Source organism: Uloborus diversus, chromosome 2 (assembly GCF_026930045.1).
Source record: "Uloborus diversus isolate 005 chromosome 2, Udiv.v.3.1, whole genome shotgun sequence".
In the NCBI taxonomy this organism is placed as follows: Eukaryota; Metazoa; Arthropoda; class Arachnida; order Araneae; family Uloboridae; genus Uloborus; species Uloborus diversus.
The window spans coordinates 217,133,742-217,150,592 of record NC_072732.1 but is presented as its reverse complement, the minus strand read 5'-3'; the positions used below and the strand labels follow the sequence as shown (position 1 = coordinate 217,150,592).

At 33.5% G+C, this 16,851-nt stretch overlaps 1 protein-coding gene across 1 annotated transcript in view; it reads left to right on the top strand.

Annotated features, from left to right (window-relative positions):
- The first annotated feature begins 2,391 nt into the window (after positions 1–2,391).
- The window catches only part of LOC129216809 (uncharacterized), a 101,652-nt gene continuing 87,192 nt past the window's right edge, over positions 2,392–16,851 (top strand). Inside the window, exons 1-5 of the mRNA XM_054851026.1 lie at positions 2,392–2,584; positions 8,211–8,354; positions 12,530–12,612; positions 14,126–14,220; positions 16,038–16,171. Coding sequence (XP_054707001.1) covers positions 2,392–2,584; positions 8,211–8,354; positions 12,530–12,612; positions 14,126–14,220; positions 16,038–16,171 — 649 coding nt within the window. The remainder of the gene's footprint in view (positions 2,585–8,210; positions 8,355–12,529; positions 12,613–14,125; positions 14,221–16,037; positions 16,172–16,851) is intronic.

The window sequence follows — 16,851 nt, the reverse complement described above, 5'->3', positions numbered from 1 at the left end:
AAAATTATTGATGTTATATTTGGCGTTGCAAAATATAATACTAGACACTAGAAGTATGAAAGCGACTTTTCAAACATACAAAACTGTAGTTTTGCAATGCTCAGGAACTTCTTAGTTCTTACGGCTCTGCAAGTTGGTACAAGTTATTTTGAAACCCAAAGAAGGGGTGCTTTTTGATCCAAAGGGAGCTCATAATGCATTTTTAATCTGTTTCTTTCTAATTGACAATTTAAATCTTAGCAAATAAAATAAGATTGTGGAGCAATCTTCGGGGGTTAGTGAGCGTTAGCGAGCAGGGGGCAAAGTCACCTAGTATATTAAAAATGTCCATTCTTTTCAATTTCTGCATCAATTTTAAGTAAAAAATAACGCTTATATTGTATTTCAGTCTTTTAAACTAAAGGTTGACCGATAAAAGCATCATTAATGAAAACAATTTTAAAGCCATTTTTTTTTCTTAATCATTATTTTTTTTCCTTTCTCAAATGTCAATGGTGCAAATGCTCCATTACAATGATGTACCATAGAATTTTTTTTCAACAATATTTTTTGCAAAAAGCTTAATAATATAAAGCAACATCCATGTACTATACACCGCTGCAATTTATCTGACTTTTGTTTTAGCATAATTAAGTATACTTTCATTCACAGGGCGGAGATTTTTCCGCCTTTTGCGAGAATTCCCGCTTTCTCTGTTGGCTTTTGAAACCTTTCCTCTTTTTTGGCCTCTTTCAGGCCTCCTATCGCTCCTATTTTTCTTAAAAGTCTGAAAAGAATCCGATTTTTCTTAATTTTCAGTCCCTGTTTTCTTATTCTTTCTATTTTTCCCCATCGAATATTCATCCTCCTCGAATATTCATCCTGCTCGTTATTTGCCAGAAACATATGTTGGATACCATTCCGTTTCCCCATGATTTTATGAATTTTTTTGGATTTCCTCCTATTTGCTCTCTGAGCACTCTCATCCCTGCATTCAGATTGATCAAAAAATAAAAGAAATTTAGTGGGAACATTAGCAAAACCAGGAAAAACGTGAGAAATACTGCAAAACAGGAGAATTTTCACTATTTTTTGAGTCCGAATCCAAGATCAAGAAAATCCCGAAATCCGAAAAGGTTGTAGTCCTGAGCATTCAGGATTTGGGGTTTCATACTATACTAAAAAGGTCATCTTATATGCAAGCATATAGAGTACAGTAGAATCAAAAATCCAAGTCTCAAAAGTTCGAGGTTCCGCTTAATCCGAGGTGCTTCATTCATATTTTAAATTTAATTTTTTTTTCCCTCAAAAAAATATTTTCATTAAAATTTGAAAATAAAATCTTTGCTTCTGTAAAACTAATTAACATCCAACAAAAAATATGGAAAAGACATTCAGATGTTTGTTTCAACAGCTCCCAAAGAGACATGAAATATTCGACTGAAAGATATGTATTACGACTACAAGGTATGTATTCAAAGATGCCTTGGAGATAATAACTTGATAGGCGAAATTGACATTTATTTTTGACAAAGAATATGTTAACATCCCTTTTGGAGTATCTGATTGCAATAAAAAAGTAGGTGCACAACTCAACGCTATATGAGATTCAAAAAGGAAAATTTTCACAACTAACTGTTTTAGTGTTATGCAAGATACCTCTCGTACATATGCACTCAGATAGATACAGAAAACTCGTCAAAATGGTATCGGGCGCAATCGAAATGCATGTTTTGGTTGCTTAAAACTGCACTCATAAATCCGTACTAATATCGTGAAAAACTAAAATCATAATTCGTTTAGACGCAATTAAAGCATAAATGTATGTTTAAATTTGAGTAATAAATTTTGTGTGAAGAAAATACTCCTTTTTCTTCTCACAAGGAAGTAAAACGTGTCCCTTCTATGTCGTCCGAATAGTATCAATTTTCAATTTGGAAGAATTTGCTGGTTAATCTTAGTTTTCAGTAATTTGAGGTGACATGAGTCCCAATTAACTCGGATTTTCAAGACTGTACTGTATTTGTTCTTTCCATGTTTTAAATGCAATTTGAACACATTGTACATGTAAGATAAATAAATACCTTTGTGCTGAACAGTAAAGTAAGCAACACAACGTTAAAAAAAGCACAAAATTGCCAATAACAGCAGACACGTGTTTCGGCGTTACAGGGAACACCTTTTTCAATGCAAAAAGTAATGAGCTTATGGATGAAAAGACATCCGACTTCATCCATAAGCTCATTACTTTTTGTATTGAAAAAGGCGTTCCCTGTAACGCCGAAACACGTGTTTGCTGTTATTGGCAAATTTGTGCTTTTTTTAAGGTTGTTTTTCTTACTTTACATTGTATATGTGTCTTTTTTCAAATCTGACTTTATTTCTTTGCTCCCCAGAAATTTAATTTCCTCCATGGAGGGCGAGGACAACTCTGCTGCAAATGCAGAAGCTGCAGAAGCCCAGTTGGAGGATCCCCCTCCCCCCCAACCGAGACCCAGGGGGAGGAGGCGTCGAGCCGCCATCTACAACCAGGACGATGATCCCGAGACACTCAAGGAGAAGAAGAAAAAGAGAGCTGTGGAGCTCAAGCTCAAAAACCTGAAGTGTAAGTGTCATATTTGCTTGATAAATAAAATTATGCTCAGAAATGATTTCTAGCGGTCTGAGCAGAAGAAATTTTGCTTCATTTATGGGCCCTTAACAAAATTCTATCTATCTGGACCCTATCTCCAATAATACCTGTAAAAATTTTGCTTCTCAGTTCTTGTAACTTTATTTATTATTGTTTTTTTTTTTTTTTTTTTTTTTTTTTTTAAGCCAACTTCTATGCAATCAACTATACAGAAATTTTGAAAATACAAATGTGGTCTGTCAAATAATTAGTCCCCAGCAAGGATCTATGGCCCTCTTAACCTGTTCGGGACAGCAGTCCGCAGAAGATAGCGCCCCCTCAGGACGGCAGCTGTTACACGCAGACTGTACGCACAGGTCAGGGCAATTTCTCCCGCTAAGCCTAATATGCAATTTCGAAAAGTATGCATGCATAATAATGGATAAAATGAAAATTTAAGTAGAAATGAAAATATTTTTTAATATATGATAAAATATATCAAAATTTCAATCATAACAAAAAATTGGATGAAAATAATTGATATTTAACAGTAAAAATGCAAAATATATTGTTTTTTTTACAGTAATTAAAAGTACCAAAATTAAACTATATATTTTCTACATGTTGGGGAGAATTTCTAATCTAATAATATCTCCCCAATATTTCCTTTAATACTTGCAGAATGAGTTCTGAAATAAGACTAACAAACTATTTCTGACTTGCATGATGTTTATTAAACAATAAAGTAAATAGCTAAAACATTCTGTAAATGATAAAAATATACTAAGAACGTAATCATTATATATATATCTCCATGTGCTATTCAAGCACGAAAAAACTAATACAGCAATGCAAACTGCATGACTATCGGCTAAAATACTTCAACGAAGAAACACATTAGGAAATAAGCTAACTCCAGCTCGTCATTTTCAAGAAAGGCAAGCGGCACGAACAAGCAAGTTCGAATACCAATCTAGCGACCGGCCTACAACGATGAGAGATAATCAAAGAGAAAGAACATAAGCCGCGAGCAGTTTAAATATCCCCCGGGTCATTAGCATATCCGATTCACGTGAACGGACACTCCTCACTGCTATCGTTAAGCACACGTGCTATCAGATTCCTTCTAGAAGCTTCCATGTGACATCATCCACTACGGAGTTCCCGCCAAAGGTGGACTAAAGTGAAACCTAACATTCGGTCGATTTGACCAATGTGAATGATTGCTGATAAGTGTCTTTTATCCCAGTCATGCAGAATGATTGGTAATACATTGTAAGTAATGAAAAACATTCTTTTACTATTGTTGTTGTGAGGTGATGAGATAGGATTATTTACTGTTGTTATTAACAGGCATTTATGCCCAACACTGCAAAACAGGAAAAATATTTGCACTTAATATTATGAAATACTTGAAGAATATTATAACAGTTAATATTTTAAAGCCTCATGAAAAATTTCAAAGCACAGATAAATGCACATTGAGCATTTTACACTCATGCGTAAAGTTACGTCTTTTATTCTGCTTTGAACAAATTACACATCTCCGTCTAAGTTCTTTGCCTTCTTTTGCAGCGTATGATTTTCGAAAGCAACTGCTGTATGAAGAACTCCAACAGAAATAATTTATAGTTGTTTCAATGGGACCCAAAAGATCCATAGATGGATCAGTCATAAATTAAGATATTTCCTCCTCGGAAAGATAAAGTGTTCACCATGGCTACCAAATGAACGTAAAAGTAAAACCCCTTTGCTAGAATATCTCCCCTCCAATCCCATTATAAATGGAACCGAAACTAGGAAGAGCCACTTCAAAATGAGTATACGTTTCCCTTCTCATTTGCGAGCACATGTTTATATTTTCTTTCACGAAATCCAATAAATCACAGACACTTGACAGACTCCATTCTGATGTCAGACAGAGAAATACTAATGCAGGAGAGCAATCATTTGAACGGAACATGGACAAGTAAGTACTGCCATCGAATAGTAAACATTTGGTTCCAAATCCAAAACGCAGAATAGCTTCGTTAGGCCGGCTGCATACTACTTACTGTAATGCACGGATGAGTTTTTCGTCTCTGAAGAACCACTTAGCGCTGACGCAAAGACGCCTCGTTCGTCTCGAACGGGTTAAAGCTATACATCCCCTTGCTTTTTATCGCCTCTTCCAGTAAGCTAAGCTGTTCCGAGTGCCCAGGGCCCTACTAAAGTAGTAATTTTTTTGTTTTACTAAAGTAGTAATTTTTCCTAATTTCCAGATTAGCCTGAGATTTGAACAGCTAAAGACAATGACCCTTCGTCCTGTTTTCTGTGCAAAAGTTTTACCCACTAAAATTTTTCATTTCGATAACTTTAAATGACTGAATCATGTACCCTCTGACTGTCCTTTGCTCCAGGCAATACATATTAAGCCTTTTAAGTCTGGTTGCATAATCTAAACCTGAAAGTCCTCTTTCTAGCCTATTTGATTTCTTTGAACTCTTTCCAATAAAGAAATATCTCTCTTGAGCTGGCACAAAACCAAAATTCTGTATTTCCCATACTTTTCATGCAATGAGGCTTTTACTGTATTACTTTACCGGCAGATAGTATAAAATTGTGCTAGAATATCTTGGTGTTGATTTCTTTAGTGGTGCTAAAATGTTTGCTCTAAAGTCCGAAAGATGTCCTTGTTTTTGAGTGTTGTTTGAGAAAAGTGTTCAGAAATTTTGCCGATGTATTACTTATCTCATTTTTTCTATTAAATTGTTCGACTTTAAATGACAATTCTTGCAGCTAATGTAAATAAAGCCAGAATCTTCAAAACCAAAGAATTTTTTGATGGTGTGTGTCTTATTTACACTGATTATTTATTTTATTCTCATTTTACACAAATGCAAATGTGAGGACCAACAACAGGCTTTGGGCCCAGCTACGCTGGTCCTAGTTGGTTTATTAGCCCCAATGAAGTTCAATAAACTTCTTAAAGCTGTCTACTCCCTTGCTCATTATTGCAAAACATTTTCAAATATTTTCCATTCAAGCATGGTTTGACAGGAGCCTCTGAGTTTTAGGAATTCTTTCCATTTTCTGTTTTATGGTAGCATAAAACAGAATTGCTTTGATTTTTTACGGGTGAGGGGGGGGGGATACTCAATATTAGTTATTCCATAAATCAGAAAAAAACATGTGCACTTGCATATGAATACATTAATTTCCCAAAACAGGTCAATTCCCTTGACTCCCCTAAATGATAGATGGATCTGTATGGCAGTAAAGAATTTTTTATGGAAAATTTTTCAAAATTTTGATTAAAAATGTAATGGCTATTTTTATACATGTAAAACTTTAAAAAGAGTAGATTTAGTTTGTTGTCGTGGAAAGAAATGGTTAAAAGCCACATCGGCCTCAAAGTCAAAACATTCATTTATCTGTCCAAAACTTGCTCCAACTAGGGCTCATAAGAATTGGTTTATGTTAAAACATTGATATGGCAGAAGCCGGTCAGTTAAGAAAAATCGAAATGAGGTAGAAGAATGGGAACTAGAAAATATGTTTTTTAGTCATGCCAAAACAGTAACTATTACAAAAAATATGACTAGAAAGAGTTCCACTTTGGGTTTCACCCCTAAACAGGTGACATCAGGGTGGACTGCCCCCCCCCCCCCCCAGTGACGTCACTGGTATCATGCATATCAACCTATTGAATATTGACCTGTCATTCCATTTTTTAAATCCAACTTTTTGTCTCTTCACTTAGCCTTTGAAAGCCCAAATTGACTACGATGGTTATTTGAGAACGCTTGCCATTCACATTTGGGCAGTTCTCAAAAGGTGGGAGCAAACACAGACCTCAACTTTGAAGCTTCAACACCAAATAACTTTCATTTTAATTAACTCAAAAATTTTTGAGTTAAACTATAATACTGTATAGAGACAAGAATTGACATAAATTATGGAAAAAATGCTCTTAAAATGCCCTTAAAAAAATATTTTCTTTGCTAAAAGGCACAATTTTGGACATATCAAAATGTTAACTGAGCGAATGTACCATTAAAAAAATTTTTTTTTTAAATTATTTCCATACGTTTCAAAAAAAAAATTAAAGGTATGAATCTTACACTGAATAACTTTTTGTTGATATTTTACACAAATAACAAAAGTAAAGATAGATTATTTACTTTGTAAACGATTTTAAAAAAACGTAAGTTTGAAATTTGATGTATGTCCAAAAGTTACGATCTTTACAATGCTATTATTTGAGAACTAAGTATATGATGTTTTCGTTTTAAAGGTATTTATCGATCCTCAGAATCAATTTTTAATTGTTTAAAAGTGTTTTCATAAGCTTTTATGCAGTATCTTAGAAGAAAAATGATTTTTCTTAAACATACATGTGAGATGTCCAAATGGCGTTACGGTCTTGACGCGGATAATTCTGTCCGTTTATTCATAATTTTTGATGATCCACTGTCTTCTAACCTCAATAAAAAAGGTTATTATAATGTTATCTTCTTTATTCCATTGGTATTTTGCATAATTAATATGCTACACATTGAACAATACATAAATTACAGTAGAAACATGGCTGGTTATGTTCGTAACGAAAGCCATTTTGCACTAAAATCGCCAAGCAAACCTCCATTGGCGACAACACAGTATACGATAAGCTAAAGGTTACCAGAGGGGAATTCCATATTGACAAATGTAGTTTATCGTCAGTTGTACCAGTTTTGGCGACTTTATCACCTGCGCTAGCAATTTTTTTATTTTTAGTTTTTTAGAGTTAAAAAAAATTGTCTGCAGTTGATTTGTAAACAAATATCAGTTGGTAATTTTCATTCTATCTTGAGATTTGAGAGATAGTAAGCCTTTTGAATTAACAACATGTTTTGAAAAAGTGCTTTAAATAATTTAATTAAGTTCTTTTATGGAATTTGTGTTGTATTTATATGCTTTTTGAATTCATTATTGATTTTTAATACCTATTTGCAAAAGGATTTATTGCAAAGTTTAATGCTCACACGAGATTGTCTCCTAGAAGTAGAACAAAAAGTGAAGTTCTGGTAGAAGTACATTCTAAGTTTGGAAAATATCTGCAGAAATGAAAGTTAATAATCCAGAGAAATACAAATGTTATTTAATAAAAGAAGCTACGAGTTTGTATAGTTATTTCCATGAAGCTTTTTTTTACCTTTCATCAACTTCAAAATCATTCCAAAACTTTATTATATGTAAAGAGCAGTATGTATAGCCATTCAAGTACTTCATTAATATCCTCTTTATTATTAAATTTCAAAATTCAAAAATTAGTAAATAAAATATTCATTGGAAAAGTTAAAAATCAGATTAACAATTGTCAAAAATGGTGAAACTTACATTATGATGATGTCCAAAATCCGTTACCTACAGGACAACAATGTCCAAAATTTGTTACCTACAGACTGCTGATTTGATTTGCTAATTAACAATTTTTACGAATACCTGCTGTCTTTTCATGTTGATATAATGTGTTCTAGGTATGCATGCTGTAGAATAAAAGCAAAATTGATGTCAAATTTGAAAATTTTTGAAATTGCTCAAAGTTAACTCTTTTGTTCCCACCTTTTGAGAACTGCCCATTTGTATTCTTTTCTAGGCACATTCAATGAGACTACTGAGGTGACTGGCAAGAGACAAAAGAAGGCACCTCAGCGGTTCGAGTTGGTGCCCGTCGACAAACGCAAGTCAGTGGTGGAGAACTGCCAAGGACGTGGAACTCAACTCGGAAACATCAATTGGAGTGAGTGGCATTTTTTATATTTAGTTACTCCAGTTAAGGGGGTATTCTAGTCTAGAAATTCAAAAAAATCGAATTTTTTTCCTTCATATTCTCAGAGTTTAGACCTTTAAGAATAAGTTTCTAAGAGGATTTATGGAAATTCAAATTATTTTTGGAGTTACAGTTAATTTTGTTGAAATACACTCTTTTGCTGAAAGGAGCCTGCAAACTTTAAAAGCGTTTTTCTGGAAACTAGTTTTTTCGATACCGTTGACAAGATATCTCAAGTTCTAATACACCAATTTACTTGAAATTTGGTACCGACTTTGTTACTACTATCAAATTTGTCCCCATGTAGGGTTTTTTGAATATTGATTTTTATTATTTTTAAAAAATTACCAAAGTTCAAAAAAAGAGCCAAAGAATGAATTTTTTTTCTCAAAAAGACGCCATTTTGTGAAAAAAAAATTCAAATCGGCTACGTCCAGACAATTCTACATCCTTGTTTAATAAGAATTAACCTTGACTTTATGTTTCAGATCACCTGGAGGATTGGAATCACGTCAACCAGGAGACCCCCCTTTTTTAAGAGTCCCCACTTTGCCAGCCGCCTCCAACTACAATTTTGAATTTTTTTCAACTATTATGCATTTTTATGCTTTTAAAGTATTAATAAAAAACTGATAAAAATGGATAGTGAAAGTAGCTGCTGTTTTTTTTTTGTACTACGCCTGTAAAATCACCTTAAAATTAAGCCTCTTGACTAGAATACCCCCTTAAAAGTTTTGTAGGAGTTACGCTCAGTTAGCATAGCCAGGATTTCCTTTCGGAGGGGTCCATTGAAGTTTACATGTATTCATCCTCACGTTTTCTTATGTATACGAAGTCGGGAAGTCTGTCGGGTTACTAACTGGACACTGCTCTCTTAATAGGCATCTTAATCTGATGGGTATTACGGACAATCCTTTGTGTAGAGGATGTCATATGGCTGATGAAAGCTCAATTCATGTGCTATGTGAATGTGGCTTCTACTCTGCGCAAAGATTTGAGCACTTGGGATACTACTATGTAGATCCCTGGGAACTGCCTAGAATTTCGGTTAGGCAACTGCTGAAATTTATTTCTGTTACTGGGTTTCTTTAGTAGTTTAAGCGGGGACAGACCTGAGGTCTCAGTGCTCGCGCTCATCTCAAGTGCCCCCCTTTTCACTTCATACTTCATTCATTTGTATACGAACAGACAAAAATTAAGTGTTGAACAATGGACATTTTTATTTTTGAATTTTCTTACTCATTTCGGGGAAGTTCAAGGTCTCATGGCGTAAAAGTACAATCGAAACTCAGATGGGGTGACTAGTAGCTCTCAATCAACCGTCTGGAACTTCTACATTAGAATAAACTTATTTCATTAAAAAGAACGTGTTCTTAAAATGTACCTCTAGGAATAGCTGAAGGACGTGATAACATCCACAGTATAATTGCATCAGTGGCATAATGGGCTACTGTGTTTTTTTATGCTGATTTTTGGTCAACAGTCACCTACAGGGGTATAGTGAGGGTTTAGGGAGTGCGGATTAAACCTTTACCTTACCTTTAGTTTTTACTCATTCCTATAGTATATTAGTATATTATTATAGTATATTAGCTACTATACATTTAAGGACATATAATGGAGAAAGCATCCCCTTTATATGGAAATTCCTGCTTGTTATAACTGAGCTCCATGAGAAAAAAATTTGCTTGATTTTATATGTGGGCAGTTCTCAAAAGGTAGGAACAAAAAAGTTAACTTTGAGCAATTTCAAAAATTTTCGAATTTTATATCAATTTTGCTTTTATTCTATAGTATGCATACCTAGAACACAATATATGAACATGAAAAGACAGCAGGTATTTGTAAAAATTGTTAATTAGCAAATTAAATCAGCAGTCTGTAGGTAACAGATTTTGGACATTGTTGTCCTGTAGGTAACGGATTTTGGACATCATCATAATGTAAGTTTCACCATTTTTGACAACTGTTAATCCGATTTTTAACTTTTCCAATGAAAATTTTATTTACTACTTTTTGAATTTTGTAATTTAATGATAAAGAGGATATTAATGAAGTACTTGAATGGCTATACATACTGCTCTTTAAATATAATAAAGTTTTGGAATGATTTTGAAGAAGTTGATGAAAGGTAGAAAAAAGCTTCATGGAAATAATTATACAAACTTGTAGTTTGATTTATTGGAACAAATAAGGAATAAAAATAGAGACAAATAAATATGACATATATAATTTTAAAGGAAAAATAAACAAAATATGCTTTAAGAAAGAATGTAAAAAATGACATCAGTTTTAATAATGAATATTTTTTTTAATGTCATAAGAATTAAAACGATGTCTAAAAAAAATTATTGAAAAAAGAAATTCGTATTTCTATTTGGAGATCGTTAAATTATGTTTAAAAGAAAGAAGAGAAAAAAAAATTCTAAAGTAATAAAAGCGGCGGGAAAAAAATTGCTAGCGCAGGTGATAAAGGCGCCAAAACTGGTGCAGCTGACGATTAACTACATTCGTCAAACTGGAATCCCCCTCTGGTAACCTTTAGCTTTTCGTATACTGTGTTGTCGCTAACGGAGGTATGGTTGGCGATTTTCGCGCAAAATGGCTTTCGTTCGATCATAACCAGCCATGTTTCTACTGTAATTTATGTATTGTTCAATGTGTAACGTATTAATTATGCAAAATACCAATGGATTACAGAAGATAACATCATAATAATCTTTTTTATTGATGTTAGAAGACAGTGGATTATTAAAAAATTATAAATAAACGGACAGAATTATCGGCGTCAAGATCGTAACGCGATTTGGACATCTCACATGTATGTTTAAGAAAAATTATTTTTCTTCTAAGATACTGCATAAAAGCTTATGAAAACACTTTTAAACAATTGAAAACTGATTCTGAGGATCGATAAATACCTTTAAAACGAAAACATCATATACTTAGTTCTCAAATAATAGCATTGTAAAGATCGCAACTTTTGGACATGCATCAAATTTCAAACTTACTTTTTTCTAAAATCGTTTACAAAGTAAATAATCTGTCTTTACTTTTGTTATTTGTGTAAAATATTAACAAAAAATTCTTCAGTGTAAGATTCATGCCTTTAATTTTTTTTTTGAAACGTATGGAAATAATTAAAAAAAAATTTTTTAATGGTACATTTGCTCAGTTAACGTTTTGGTATGTCCAAAATTGTGCCATTTAGCAAAGAAAATATTTTTTAAGGGCATTTAAAGAGCTTTTTTTCCATAATTTATGTCAATTCTTGTCTCTATACAGCATTATAATTTACCTCAAAAATTTTAGAGTTAATTAAAATGAAAGTTATTTGGTGTTGAAGCTTCAAAGTTGAAGTCTGTGTTTGCTCCCACCTTTTGAGAACTGCCCATGTACAGTCAATCCCCGATTTAACAAAATCCTATTTAACAAATTTCGCGATTTAGTAAATTTTTTCTTTTCCCCTGACCAAAATGAAGGCAAAAACCCCTATTTACTGAATAATAACCCCCCAAATTAACAAATTATTTTAACAGCCAAAAAAAAATTTTTTTTTTTTGTTTTCCAAATGATATAGGAATTAGCAATATTTGACGGGCGAGGAGGCAACCAAAGAACAGCGATTCTGTTGCAGAAAGCGATAATAAAACTCATTAAAGCTGTTACTTTTTCCAATACTTTACATGGAATGGAAACTAAAAACATCTCATGCAGCAGGCTGTAAATGACACAGTATTTTTTTCTCTCGATAAAATCGAAAAAGAACTATTTAGAGTCAAGTATCAAGGAAATTGTCAAAATCTATTACTCAGCACAGTAAAATTTCAACTTAACTAGTGTGTAATTAGTCGTTGAATGCTGAATAAAAAATACACATTCTAATTATGGGTATTTTTGTGCAGTTGCTTATTAGGGCTTTCGATAAGGTGAGTGCAGTTAAAAAAAAAAGAAATTGCAACCTGATATTACGAATAACCCCGATTTAAGGTAAAAAAGTCTTGATCCCGATGAATTTGTTAAATCGAGGTCCAACTGTATAATAAATGAGATGTTGATGTTGTGTGTCGGCTAATGCATGCAAAGCTTAATTTAAGTTGATGTTTGTGTTGTTTGTTTCTAATCTGTATTCCTTTTCATTGTAGTTGCCCACCAGCTACGTGCAGCCTCTCTCTACACCCTCCGTTTGCTGCACAGAATCATCTACCGGAAACAGGGGATGTTTGCGGTGAGTGTAAGAGAAAGTGTTATTGTTTTAGAGGTGTAAAAGGATTCCATATCTGACAAAATATAACTATTGTTGAAGTAGATCCCCTATAATTGGAGAGGCCGACACATCCACCATTTTGGATCAAGCGTACAACCGGGAAAGCTATCTTTATTGGCAATCATTCGCCAAACAGGGAACGAGAGAGTCGCAGAGGGAAGGTGAACATTGGCGAAATTTTGGAAACAGTTGGCGTCGTTTCCAGGCTGCCAGTCACTTCGCGGGCTATTATTTATCCATATCTTTTTTCTTTCTGCAACTGCTGGAAATCTGAAGAGCTGAAATCCTTTTTTGGAGCTGTTTACACAATTAACAGCCGAACAACCACCCATTTGACTTAATTTAACACATGCTAACGAAAGGTAAACATCTGCAGCAATGCTATCTCTATGAAGCACTGAATCAAGTTTGCTCCAAAATGGCGGATGCGGCGGCTCCTCCCCTATAGGGGCCTCATGTTGAAGGACTTGGAGATATTTTGATTATCTTAATTCATGGCTTATTGCTTAGTTTGAAGTCTTTATTTCACTGTAAATTTTCATTACATTATGTATATGATTTTATTATATATGAAATTATTCAATTATTTAGGAGCCAATCTCAACTTTTCTTTGCTGTTGTGGCTCCTGTAGGTATGCTATGATTACTTTTTTTTTGTGAGAAGAAAGTTTGGCCTTTCACATTTGTTAATCAATCAATGGCTTATAAAAAATTGTGGCATATGTTTGTGTATAAATATGTGTATTTAATTTAAAAGTTTGAAGGTTGATGCTATCCATAACAGCTCAAAAATTCGATTGTTTATACTTGAAATATGCTCTCTCATCTGTCACATCTTTAATAAGACTTCACACTCCAGGGTCCTCCCTACCTACCACTATTTGTGGTTTAACTGGTTGGATGGGACCCTGGAGACAGTTCTGATTCAGACTAGAAGCAGAGCAATCCTCGGTCCAGCACCCTCAGAAGTATTGATTCACTTGGAGGACTTGGTGACCACGACCTATGTAACATGCCCTAGTCGCCATTAACAAACATGGAGGATTTTTGACAGGCTGGGATCGAGCCACTATGGTCCCCTCTTTAATAAAATTGATTAGTGATCTCTTTTTACTCGTGTAAATGAGTAACAGCCATCAAGCTTCAGCTCGTCACACATCCCCGAGAACTACCAAAAATGCTAAACTTAGCAATTTATGGCAGCGAACTGTGCATTCTTTAAAATAGCCAAAGAGGGTAAACTGAGCAGTCTGTATTTTTCTCCACTCTTTTGTTTAAGATTGTTTGTTCTCGTGAAGTAATTTTATGTGAACCTTTCTAATGCTGGAATGCCCAAATCAAGATGTGATTGCTTTTTCTTGTTTTCCCAATCATTAAAGTTTAATATGCTTCTCTTAAGCTCTTTCTTAAAAAAAAGTTATTTCTGTGCCATTATATGATCATGTCTCAATCCTCACATTCTTCTCTTTCACAGGAGAAACAAATCCGAAAGAGTGTGATGAAGTTCAGTGGGTTCCCCTTCGAAGCGTCACATCCAGAAGTCAAGAGGCGGAGAGAGCAGCTGGAAAAGTGAGTTTCTGTCAAAAATGCTTTTGAAAATCATTCTTCAGTGTATACCTAGGGGGTGGTGTGGGTGGGGAGTGATCCTTGCCTGGGGTGTAACAGCAAGAGGGACAGCAAAATGCTATTTCCTTTCAAAACAATAAATGTTGAAGTAGAACAATTTATACAATATATTTATCGAAAAATGTTAAATTATCCCATATAACAATACTCAATTCTTTTGTTTTCCCATGTTTATAGTGTACTACTAGGTCATCTGTTACATCTGATTTTAGTAATGAATATGCATTTGATCTTATATTGGCTTTATATCACATTATTTTGGTTTACAGTTTTTTGGTAAAGTAATACAGACAAACCTCATTATTGTGAAATTGCTTAATGTTTAGTATCCCTTTAAATCAAATACTTGTTTGGTCCCATGAACTTAATAATTTATCAGATAAGAAGTAATACGGTTGACATGAAACAATTATCTTGATCCGAGGCATTTGTTGTTATCGAGGTTTGACTGTACTTAAAAATATAACCTTTTTGTAATTTTTAAATGTAACAAGTTCAACTTTTAAATAATTTATAAATGTAAATTAGTTAATAGCTGAAGTTTTTAAATTATTTAAAAAGAGGTTTAAATAAAAAAAGCACTTTTAAGAATACAGTTAAACTCAGGTTAATACAAAATGAAAAATAAAGCCATAAATTTGATCACATAGGCTGTTATTTGTAAGAACTATTCATAGTAAGTGGTATTGTGAAAAAATATAGAAATGCCTACTTATATTTAAAAAGGAAAAGATTATATATCCCTGCTAATACACACATTGTACTCTATTAGTATATTTAGAAAACTTTACTCTACAAATAAAAAGCTTCTGAAAGTATCAGTCTGCATGTACATGAAAAATAAAAATTTTCTGGCACAACAAAAAGTATAGCCTTGCCAACAAGATTAATAATTAAAATTAAAATTAATAGTGTTTTTTTTCAAAGAAAATATAAAGGGTGGCATGACTTTTCGATCACCTTATATTATGCTTGTGGCTTGCACTAAAATTAAGCAGCAAGCACAACTTAACGAACAAAATGTTTGTTTAAGCAGTGATTTCATATTAACCATAGTCATAAAAAAGTTCATTTTTTTAAAAAAAAATCATGACTTTTACAAAAATAATCCTGATTTCACTAATGTCAGTACTAATGCCCCCCCTCCCTCTTCCTACAAAAGTATGCAAAGTATACTGTACATTGAAGTACCAATGTGCTTGGAATCAGGGCCCTAGAGCTTAGATTATGTGCACTAAAAAACAAAAAAATCATTAAAATATGCATGCAGATATGTACTAAAAATACTTAATGTGCATTAAAAATTAAGAAATATGCTTTAAATATTTATTCATCAAACTAGGATCTATTTAATTCAATTCAAAGTTTTAAAGGGTCAATGAATTTATCCACAGACTTTTTAAATTCAGTTTGAGGAATGTGCTTTAGCGTTTCTGCCACCGCTGCTTGATTGGCTAGAACATCATTGTACAAAGTTCTATTTGTTGCAGATTTGTGACCTTGACTACTCTCTGTACTCACCGAATCTATCACCGTGTGACTATTTTCTGTTCGAGTTTAAAAAGTTGATGGATTCATTAGTTGACCGTCAAAACTTTGTATTGAGTTAAGTGAATCCTATTTTGAATGAATATTAGCTTTAAGGAATGACTTTGTTTTATTCTATCTCTTAATATTCACTTATTTTTAGATCACACTGTGTATGCTCGCATGCATTTGCAAAGTGTCCGGGCTCTAGACATAACTCGTTACATTTTCAGGTGCAACATGAATTCTCTTCAGCAGTTGAGACAAGTCCTTGGTCTGCGAGGAGGCACCAAAAATGAAATGGTGGACAACATCATGGAATTTCTCGTGCGACCCTCCCAGCACATTGTGGAGGAGTACATCACAGGTGAGTGCTGATCTTTGTCTTTTTGATAAACACTTATTTTCTTTACTAATAATAAAGCTGAAAGTCTGGATCTCTGCCTGGATGTCTATTACGCGCATAGCGCCTAGACCGTTCGACAAATTTTCATGAAATTTGGCACAAAATTAATTTATCATGGGGGTGTGCACCTTAAAGCGAATTTTTCGAAAATTCAATTTTTTTCTTTTTTTATTCCAATTTTACGAACATTTTACCCGGCAAATTATCATAACATAGACGAGCAAATTACCATAACATGGACGAGCAAATTACCATAACATGGACGAGCAAATTTACATAGCATATTGGAGAGAAATTCATTATCCATTATTTATAAAGATACAGGCGAACCAAATGATCTTTTAATTTTCTACTACGTGCAAAGACCTACAAGAACTGCTAGTGTGAAATAAAAGATAGAAAACTGATTGGAAATAAAGTGTGGCATTGGGCCTTCTAGAGTTTCTTTTTTGTGAAGTCAAATATATTGAAAGATTAAAAATTACAATTACGCAAGTTAACATTGGAAATGATAAATATGTTTTGACAAATTAAAGTTTTTACAATCGAGAATTGCAGCCAGACAATTAAGGGTCCATAACCAGGCCTGTCATTTTGACGTTTTCCAAGGGGGGTCAAAGGGTGCTGTACACTTGATAAAA